The sequence below is a fragment of the Natator depressus genome, chromosome 18, assembly GCF_965152275.1.
Source record: "Natator depressus isolate rNatDep1 chromosome 18, rNatDep2.hap1, whole genome shotgun sequence".
Lineage (NCBI taxonomy): Eukaryota > Metazoa > Chordata > Testudines > Cheloniidae > Natator > Natator depressus.
Window position 1 is genome coordinate 15,956,165 of NC_134251.1, and position 10,162 is coordinate 15,966,326.

The 10,162-nt window shown below is 48.6% G+C and overlaps 1 protein-coding gene across 1 annotated transcript in view; it reads right to left on the reverse strand.

Annotated features, from left to right (window-relative positions):
• Window positions 1–9,736, reverse strand: part of ACAP3 (ArfGAP with coiled-coil, ankyrin repeat and PH domains 3) — a 158,851-nt gene extending 149,115 nt beyond the window's left edge. The window contains exon 1 of the mRNA XM_074933909.1: window positions 9,618–9,736. Coding sequence (XP_074790010.1) covers window positions 9,618–9,664 — 47 coding nt within the window. The 5' untranslated portion in view covers window positions 9,665–9,736. The remainder of the gene's footprint in view (window positions 1–9,617) is intronic.
• Between the last annotated feature and the right edge of the window lie 426 nt (window positions 9,737–10,162).

The window sequence follows — 10,162 nt, forward strand, 5'->3', positions numbered from 1 at the left end:
GGTCCGAATAGCAGCCCCCGTGGGGTTTTGCCATCCCCCTGCTGGGAGCCGTGCTGTGTTCACACAGAGGAGGTAGTGCTTCGGTTCTCTGCCCTGCGATGATTCTGCCGACCCAAACTGCCCTGTCAACAGCACCAAGCTGCATAATGGCAGCTACGTGACGCGAAACACGGGTAACACTCCACAAGCTCCCATGGCAGAGGCTGGAATCAGCCTCTGGAACTCTACAAGCTTCAAGGGAATTTATTCCAGCATTACGCTGGTGTGGTTGACAGCAGCATCAGACCCACGGTACTATTTAACCCCGGGAAGCCCACTGGGCTACAGAGAGGCTCTGATTTCAGTGGGAGCAAGAACAAGCCCAAGCTACGCATGAATGATGTTCTGCAAAATGAAGTTTCATTGAACCGTTGCTCTCTGTACACACTTGGCTTTCTGCAGTCCTTTGAGGGACAAAGACTGGAACTCGGAGCCTTTGCACGGTGCCAGGATAATGTGTAAAGTGTAATTATCAAGCCACGGAGCAGCCTCTAAAGCGGGATCACTGAAACACACATGGTTTCAATAGCAGAGATAAGTTAATTTCAGAGTCTCCCAAACTCATCACCTCTGGGTCTGATTAACCTCATCAGCTCTGGTTTTCACTGTTCCTCCTCCTTCTTTTTCTCCTTCTTAGTAACCTCCATCTTCAAACTTGCAACCTGCTTATATTTCCTTGTTGCAGTTAGAAAGCTGGCTACTTGCAAACTACCCCCACCCCCCATCCTGATCTTTGCTTTCTCTGTATCTTTTGGCCATCCCATAAAACAAAGCTGACAGTTCCCAGATCTGTCACTCTCTGGAAAGCTTTCAGGGAAAGCAACCCAGCCTCACACCCTCAGCTTGCAATAGCCAAAGCTTGCGCTTTACAAAACCTCCTCCTGTGAAATCATTCAAACTGTGCAGCTCCCTCCTTGCACGTACATTACACCATCTGGTGGGACTTAGTTCCAGGGAAAACTAAGGAGAGAAGAATATCCCTGACACAAGAGACTGTCTTTGCTTGCTACATAGCCCAAGTGATCAATTAAATTCACCACATACATCCCAACCCACAGAAAGATATAACTGAGAGGGACAGCTACTAAAAACAAAACCACCCAGCTCCAGCTAACAGGCTGACCCAGAAGGCAACACCCTAGAATTAAGTCCAGTTCACACTTTAAACCTTGCTGATGTCTCCATCAATGTTTGAGCTATTGCACACAAAACTCTTACGTTAAAAGAATGTTATTAAGATTGCAAAGTCAAATGTTCCAAAGTTAGGCAACGTTAATTGTGGTATTTCCTATGTACCACACCATTAAATCCACGATCCCAGGCTCCCAGGAGAAGAAGTGAGTTACATAGTTAAAGACTTTGCATTGCAAATGCCCTGCTCCCAGTCCTGGAGAGTTTAATCTCAAGCACTGGGAACAGAAGCTCCCCATGTGGATCTGGAGTGTTGGGATGTATTAAGGGGTTCTTAGGTTATACAGGTCCTTGGGTCTAGCATGTTTGGGTGCTTAAAATTTCAGAGACCTACAGAGGAAACAGCTTACAGAGCACTTGGGGTGAATCTCCATTTATAGGGCCAAATCCAAAGCTCCCTGCTGAGTTTTCACCCAGTCCTCACTCTAATGTCAATGCGATTTTGATTGAGTAAACACTGAACAAGGACCTCAGGATCTGGCCCATGATAATGTAGACTGAAGGCCTTTGTTTTTCCGGTGCATTGCAGGATGCAAATGGAAACTCTGAGGACAGTGAACCTCAGCAGAGACAAATGCTACCCTCATGTGCCACCTTCTACGGCAGCCCAATGGTGGGGGGACATCACCTGACTGCACCAGATGAGAGTCCCAGTATGATCTATTGCAAATAAAATTCACCTGCCATGGGAACAGCTGAGCTGCAAAACAGCCTTCCTCGGAGAGGAAACCCTGAGGGTGGTGATGTTACATTTACTTTCCACACATCACATGACCAGCACGAACATTGTAGCTGCCACAGAAGGTTGCAGGTGGAGGGAGAATACACCATTTTGACTAGAGATGGGCCCAAACATTAATGGTGGATCCAGATTCCCCAGGACCCAGAACAACACTGGTAAAGGCCAGATCCAGGCCTGACTTTTACGACCCAGGTTTGTCTCTGATTCTGACTCCTTTGTAAAAGGTCTCATGGAACAACTCTCTCTATAAGGTTGCAAGTCATGAGGCTGCTGGACTGCACCTCCAAGGTGCAACAGAGCCCCAATCCACAGAAGTTACCACCCTGTGGCTTCCAATGACCCCCTGGAAACAGCAAGCATACATGCTATCTACGGTACTTATGTGGTCCCATAGTATCTGAGTCCATAACAATCTTTAATGTATTTATCTGCACGATGTCCCGGTGAGGCAGGGCAGTGCTAGTATCCCCAATCTACAGAGGGGAAACTGAGGCACAGAGAGGTTCTGTGACTTCCCCATGGTCACACAGGAAGCCTGTGTTGGGGCAGGGATCTCCCAAGTCCTACGTTAGTGCCCTAAGCACTGGACCATCCTTCATCTCATACCTAAGTAGGGCCAAATTCTATATGCCTGGCATGCACTGAACTTGTTAAGAAATAGGTGTATGTATTTTGGGGCAGAATCTATCCCATAACCTATAACGCATAGATACAGTAACATGCATTGATACATACCTAGAAGTCAGGGCTGCTGAAAGTCCAGGTATTTTCTCTTACATGGCAAAAGTACTTCAGATCCTGAAGCAGTCCCTGCAGACCCTCCATGCACATACACAATTCCCATTAGGGGAACAAGAGTCATGCCCAGGCATCAACGCGAGAACACAGGGTTCGGACGCACCACCGCTCCAGATGTGCTGCAAAACTCATTGCCTTGACAGGAGTCTCTCAAGGTTTGCAGCAATTGCTTGAGGTTGTGGAGTACTTTTGTCCTACACGACACCATAAACGTCAAAGACTGTGCGGAAACGTCAGCAAGTGCGGGATGCCCCTGCCCAGCCTCCTTCGCGGGGCTTCCCATAGGGGGTACACTCTGCCTGTGTCCCAGCCACTGCACCAGCTCCCAGTTATTTTAGTAATGACGTTTCAAGGTGCTGGCTTTAAGTTACATGGTTTGGGTTCATGGTTTGGCTACCAGAGACCCACCTCTCTGTACCTTATCCCAGCAGTTGAGATCAGCTGGGGCACTCAAGTTACAATCCTTGGATTTGAAATGCGTGCCGCTCTCCAAGGATTCTGGAATTTGGTCCGACAGAGCTAGCATTTATTGACTGATTGGCCATGCTCTTTACATCGGCTTTCTGGCCTGATGGGTGGAAAGGGGAAAGTTGGGAGGAAGGAGAATTTCTGTAGCTGATATTGTGACATTTTAGATTTTAATCATTTCTGCTGGGAGTTCAGTACCTGCAGCAGCCATAGGATCAGACCTTTCATAGAACCATAGAATCATAGAAAATCGGGGTTGGAAGGGACCTCAGGAGGTCATCTAGTCCAATCCCCTGCTCAAAGCAGGACCAATCCCCAACTAAATCACCTTTGCTTTGCCTTTGTCCATTTACATGCTAAGGGGATCACTGCTTTAGAAATGCAATGATAGCCAGATGGAAGAGAGAGGAGTTTAGATAGCCTCATGCTGCTTGTGTGAGGAAATCTCCTTCCTGAAAATATGCCAGCCAATAATGAAAACTTTATGAATTACACCCTGATTCTGGGTTGAGCTCTGTGCGGTTGGATCTCTTTGCAAGCATGAGCTCGTTGTACAATTGGCGGGCTTGTCTGTATATGAAACCTTGCACTGGCGTAACTCAATTAATTTAGAGTCAATGTAGGTCTTGTCTACACACACATTTGAACTGCTTTTAGTTAAGCCAGTTTCAAACCCGCTTTGTGGCCCCTCATCTTTTTAAGTCAATTTAAACGAATCCAGAATAAACCTAGTTTAAACTGAAATAAGAGCATCCATGCAGTTTTTGGCGACGGTTTAACTAAACCAGGTGAAAATCATATCTTGAGGGAAATGGCTGCACCATTTATACCAGTGCAAACTCCTAACATGGGCACACTTAAATCGATTTAAACTACACTTATCCCAGTTACTCAAAACTGGTTTAATTTAGTAAATTACAACAGTAAGCGAGATCAGTGTAAGTGCAGTTTAAACCAATGTGCTCTGGTACAAAAAGACCCAGGTGTAGACCAGCCATTAATCTGCAATAGCTTGCTACAGCAGGAGCTGACAATGATCAGTGCACTTGGGCAAGACTCTGAGATATCTGACCGCATATTTGATTGATTGATTTTAACTCTCCTTTGTTTGGATACTTTTCGATACTTTTTGCAATAACGGTGGTGTTTCTCCTGCATTTGCATGGAGTTGGATGATTCCCTTTTTTCTAAAGAGATCAGCAATAACACCTAGCCATGGCTGTAGACCACCAAAGGAAACCCCTTAGCTTGTGCCCCAGTGCCACTGCCTGATGGCGCCGCTACTCTGGAGAATGCGCTGGTTTAGGAGCCTTAGCTTCAAAGCCTGCCAATGGATTGCAAAGCTTCAGGGAGGCGGAGAATGGCGTTCCTCAGAGCTGTGTGCATGGCATGGCAGATGTGGGTATCACGTATCCTGTCCTGAAAGAGAGCGCTGTGGCCTTCGTGGAATTTTTTTCCCCTTTCTCCCCAGTGCGGGTCCAGGGATTGGGTGGGTTTGGGGCGGAGTGGGTGGCCAGGGCCGAGGGAGATTGCCTCTTCCCTGTGGGTGAGATCCCCTTTTTAGGGGGTCTCTGGGGTAACTCCAGTGTGTACCGTGTGAGCACCCACTGTCCAGAGCTGCTGAGGAAGCACACCTCCAGCACATTCTCACAGTACCACAGCCTAGTCTACAAGGGGGAAACCCTGACCCCCTGGCTAGAAACTAGAGGGAACCTCCATCAGGGAGCCTTAGATGCCTTGTGGGTCTTTCCTTCCCTGAACCCTCATGGGTTTTGCCCCAGGAAGGAGCAATCCTTCCCCTTGGTTCTTCTGTGGGCCTCCCAAAATTAAGGCCATAATTTGACACCTTTATTCACACTGAGTAGCACCTGGCTCAGCAAGTAGCCCCATTGACCTCGGTGGGATTGTTCCCAAAGCAAGGTATTACTCAGCATGAGTAAGAGTGGCAGAATCTGGCCCTTAATACTCCAGCAGGAGTCCTGCCTCAGCAAGGACTGAATAAAGACCTGGTATGAGCCTCAAGATTTGGCAATAGATCTGTAGGTATCAATCCTAAAAAAAAGCCGGATCTGCCCCTTAGATGTGAACCCGCAGACTCACAGCAAGCACAGAACTGGTCAGAGATGGTTACTTTATAAACCAGCACGGATGAGGGCGGTAATGGGGGCCTTCATTCATATAATCTCGACCCAGGCCCCATTTCCTCTTGAGGTTCCACTATTGACAGTAACGAGTCAGAAATCTCTTCCTGTATTTCACAGGCTACCGTATTAGTTAAGCAATAAAAGGCTCTGCATGCCAGATAGATGAAAGCGTTAGCACCTATTGGGGATTGCATGCAAATGCACTAAAAACTGGTCTTTCAAGGTAATTATGTTTGTTTACTGGAACTTGAGACTGTGCATGTCTCCACAAGATGCATAACAGGAACAAGGTTTACCCACCAATCTATAGCTCTGTACATATTTCACTGGGGGGAAAGCAGCAGCAGCAGCAAAAAGAAAAGAAAAGAAAAGAAAAGTTTTTCCTCCCAGCAGATGGTCCCTATCAAGCATGAGGTGCCGGCCGAATGTTGCATTGAGTTGGTGGTGTGGAGCATTGTGAAGTATAATTGGATTTGATTGCCAAAGGAGGCTGGAAGCAGTTAGAAGCCTTATTATAGGATGCCTCATGATGTGGGTCTGTTCCGTGTACGTAGAGCTTCCAAGCAGCTGTTGTTTCTTCCCCTCATGTATGACAGTGAAAAAGATTTGCAGTGATTTAGGGGTCAGTGTTGAGGGCCATAAACCAGGTATAAAATAGAGCGTAATTGTCAACAGAACTGGGGAGCAGAAACGTGCTTATGGGGTTAACACTCGGATACTATGGTGATGGTGTCCAGTAGGAACAGAACGATGGTCATTTGGTTCAGATGCTGGAGTGGGAGACAGGAAATCTATGTTAAATTCCTCTCTCTGCCACAGAGCCCATGTGTGACCTTGGGCAAGTCACTTAATCTCTCAGTTGCCCTCTCTGTAAAATGGGGATAATAAGCCTAGTTTTCGCCCACCCCTCATCTATTTGGACTGTAAGCTCTTTGGCACAGGAGCTGTTTCTTAGAATGTGTTGGTGCAGCACATAGCACAATGGGGCCCTGATCCTCATTGTATTGTAATACAAATAACGCATACTAGTAATCTAAGGACCTGGTTAGAGAAATGGAAGGAGGAGGAAACGTGTCAAGCAGGGACTGTAGTCTAAACCCTAACCGGGTTTGGGGAGGGTTTGTTTCTTTTTACCCCAAGCTTGAGTATGTCACTGTCCTTTTTATTTACTGAGGGTGACTAGAAGTTTACATCCATCAGTTATTCCCTTCTGGAACTGCAACAGCTCCCTTCCCTCTCCAAACATCTCTCTCTCTCTCACCCTCTCACTGCAACAAGCAGATTGTGTCCAGCCATGTGGGAAAAGACTTCGTAATTCCATGCTTAAACAACTGGCTCTCGATAAAGGTCCAGCAGGGTAGTCTGAGAGCCATTTTGTTTTTACAGACAGAGGGGAGCGGGCAGCAAGGATGCTGCCTGCATACTAAGAAACCTGGCCGAAAGCCCACCCACGCTAAACGCTAAATAAATAAATAAACACATCAATCAGGCTTGACGTCACGCTGGAAAGGGTCACTGCCATGTGGAACAAGACATCTGGCCCATGAAGTCACTGCCCTGGAAAGATGCCACGGAACCATTCACAGGCTCTGCAGCACAATGGGACCCAATGAAAGCCGGAGGGAAAGTCCGCTGGGGTTGATTATTTGATGCTAGGTACATTCAGGTGAGAGGAACAAGTCTCCCACGCACACTGCAAAACCTTTCCGTGCTTCTAGCCACACGAAAAACTCCTGAGAGTCGAATGCAAAGCAGGGGAGGGAACAGCACTGCCCCGTCATCTCACATTGGCTCAGGCTATTGCACCGTATGACTTGAGATTGCACGTTAGTAATAGGGTTTGGAACAACCGAGAACAGGGCCTAAACTTTCAGCTACATTTAAACTGTATTGGGGGAAAGAAACCTCTTTGTAAAATCCCCTTGAACACAAGCACTCCACAGACACAGGGAAATTCACACACACACACCCCTATATCCATTTCCACACAGAAACACAGGCATTCTGAGCATCCACACCAATGGATTATTGCAGCCATTCTAATGAACCGCACATTCCACTGGGTTTTTTTTAAATGCATTTAAAGGGCAACACTCATTTTCATAAACGAAAAGCCCTTGCACAATGGGATAACTGAGAATCAGCTCCAGTGACTGTCCATCCTAACCCCTTGAGAACCTTGCTGTTTGCAGGCTTATTTCTGCACTAGCGTCCCACCCACCACATATTTGCCATCTATTGTCTTTCCAGGCTTCTGTCAGCACCGAAGTACAGTTTGAGAAGCAGCAGGAGGTTATTAGCCTTGGAGGGTCTGATCTTTCTATTACAGCATCTATCCAGGATAGCAAGCTTCTGGTGCAATAGGGCATCAGTATCCATAACCCTGGAACCCTTTCCCCAGCCTGTACAATAGCCTGATTTCATTACAGTAGGACGAGGATGGAGTCTTTTGTTTTGAGAGCCTGGGATTCCTTGTAAGAATCCCCAAAGAGAATGAATTTGATCGGATAGAAAATTATTCCCTGTCTTTGGGATAGCTCCTCAGCAGAGAGAAATCTGCATTGTTCCACGGACACCAGTTTACACCAGCTGCGGCTGGGAGCCTTTCTTTGAATGATACATGCAGGAGGGAGCTAAAGCTTTTTAACAGCACGGGGAAGCAAAACGAACAGGGCAGAATGTACAGAACAAAAATCACCGCCATGGAATTCAGAGCCTAACCCTGCCGTGACAATAGCATTTGGCCATTTATCACCCAGACCTGGGGGCAACGCTTATAACTAATTGAAAAATCTCATCCATCAGCCCAGCCATTGCCTGATTCAATGGGGCTCCCTACTGCAGATCATTCGGTTGGATTCTGTTAGTATAAATACTGCAGCTTATTTTCACCCTCTTTCAGAACCTTGGGGAGAAGGGCTGACTTCTTTTTTTTCTCTTTTGATTGACAGAATCGTTTAGAAATTGTGAACTGGCTGGACCAAAGCCCAGAATAGGGTTATAGTAATTGAATCCTTTATGTGCCTTCTCTTTGTAAACCGTCCCCACCCCCCCACCCCCAGCAGACGACCTTGACAGTAAAAAAAAAAAACATTAAGAAAAAAATGAACGGAAAGGTTTTTGGTTTTGGTTCTGAACTCTGGTTAATTACCTCCCATTGGAGTTACAAGGCTAACCATGCGAGCTGTTCTTTGTCTGACAAAACTGGATTTCCATTGCCCAAGACTTCTATCCAGCCTCGGTTAGGGTCTCTGCCTGGATTTAGCCTGTGGTCAATCACAGAACTTGTCTGTATCGTTGGTGGGTGGACGATCAAAAGGCAACATCTAGCCACAAGGAATCAGAGCCCTGCTTTGCCTTTGATCACAAGGCAGCTGGAGAGCTGACACTGATGCATCCCCAGATACAGGGCATGAGGAGGGGACCGTGGTCCCGAGGCACGCGTGCATCCCTTAGGGCTTTCTCATCAGCAGCCCCCAGCCATAGGTGCTGGAACTAGGGGTGCTGAAGGTGCGGCAGCACCCCCTGGTTTGAAGTGGTTTCCATTATTTACAGGGTTTACAGTTTGGCTCTCAGCACCCTCACTGTACAAATTGTTCCAGCGCCTATGCCCCCAACCCCCCTGATCTAACCCAGAAGACACCATCCTCACAATAAAGCCAACAATCTGCCTCGCGCTCGAGTCTTGCCCCTTCTCCCCCTCCATGTGCAGATACCCAGACACGCACACTCTCCCCGGATTACACAGGCCACTTTCACCCCCTCTCCTCCTAATGCGATTAGCTTTGCAGCGCCCCTCTGGCAGTCTTTCCGCGTCTCATCCCCCCTCTCCCTCCGCCGGCTGCTCATTTGCAGGGGCTGTGCCAAGGCAGAATGCAGTCGGAGGGAAACACATGGTCCTTGTCAGGGTGGAAAAGGGGAGTGGGGCTATGAATGACAGGACCCTATTACCTCCCACCCCATCCTCTTTGCAGCGTTTCTGCTGGAGCGCTGGGGAGTCTACGGATGATCCAATGGGTTCTTTCCCCATCTCTCATTTTCTGCCCTTCCATGATGGCTTGGCTTGGCAAGGCAGGGCAGCATGCATCGCATGTGTGTGCCTGGCATCTGCACGCACCTAGCGCTGGAGATGGAGCCCGGCAGGGTCGAGGGCTGCTCCTCTCCCCTCCATCCATCACCTTCCCCCCCCCTCCACCCCCACACACACACTGGGGCGCGGGGGGGAGATCCCTTACCGGAATCGGGGCGAATCCTTGATGCACTCCTCGAATTCCACCGTCATTTTCGCAGCTCAGCTCCGGGCACTTTTAATTGAGAAAGTTCATCTCCCGCAAGGAAAAACAACCCCCCCCCCCACGCCACACACACACACTGGATCCACTCTTCCAGCCGCTGCCCCCCCCCCCCCCGGCTTCCTTCCCCCTGCGCGGCAGGGGCCCCCGGTTTCCTCCCGTCCGCTGCAGTCCAGTGGCTGAGTGGAGCCGGGAACAGGCACATGCAGGCTCCTTCCTCTGGACTCGCCTGTCACTGGCTGTGGAAGGAGGGAGCTCGGCAGCTCCAGCCCTGCTGGCCTGTCACTGCTCAGGGAGCGTTGCCAAACTGCGCAGCTGCAACCAGGCTCCTTCCTCCCCCAGCCTCCGCACAGGGTCGCCAGTTTTGGTTGGACCTGTTCCTGGAGGTTTCATCACATGACATAATCTTTACTTAAAGATGAATCGTTCCTTCCTGGAGACGCCGGGACAATCCTGGAGGGCTGGCAACCCTACCTGCGTATTGCTCC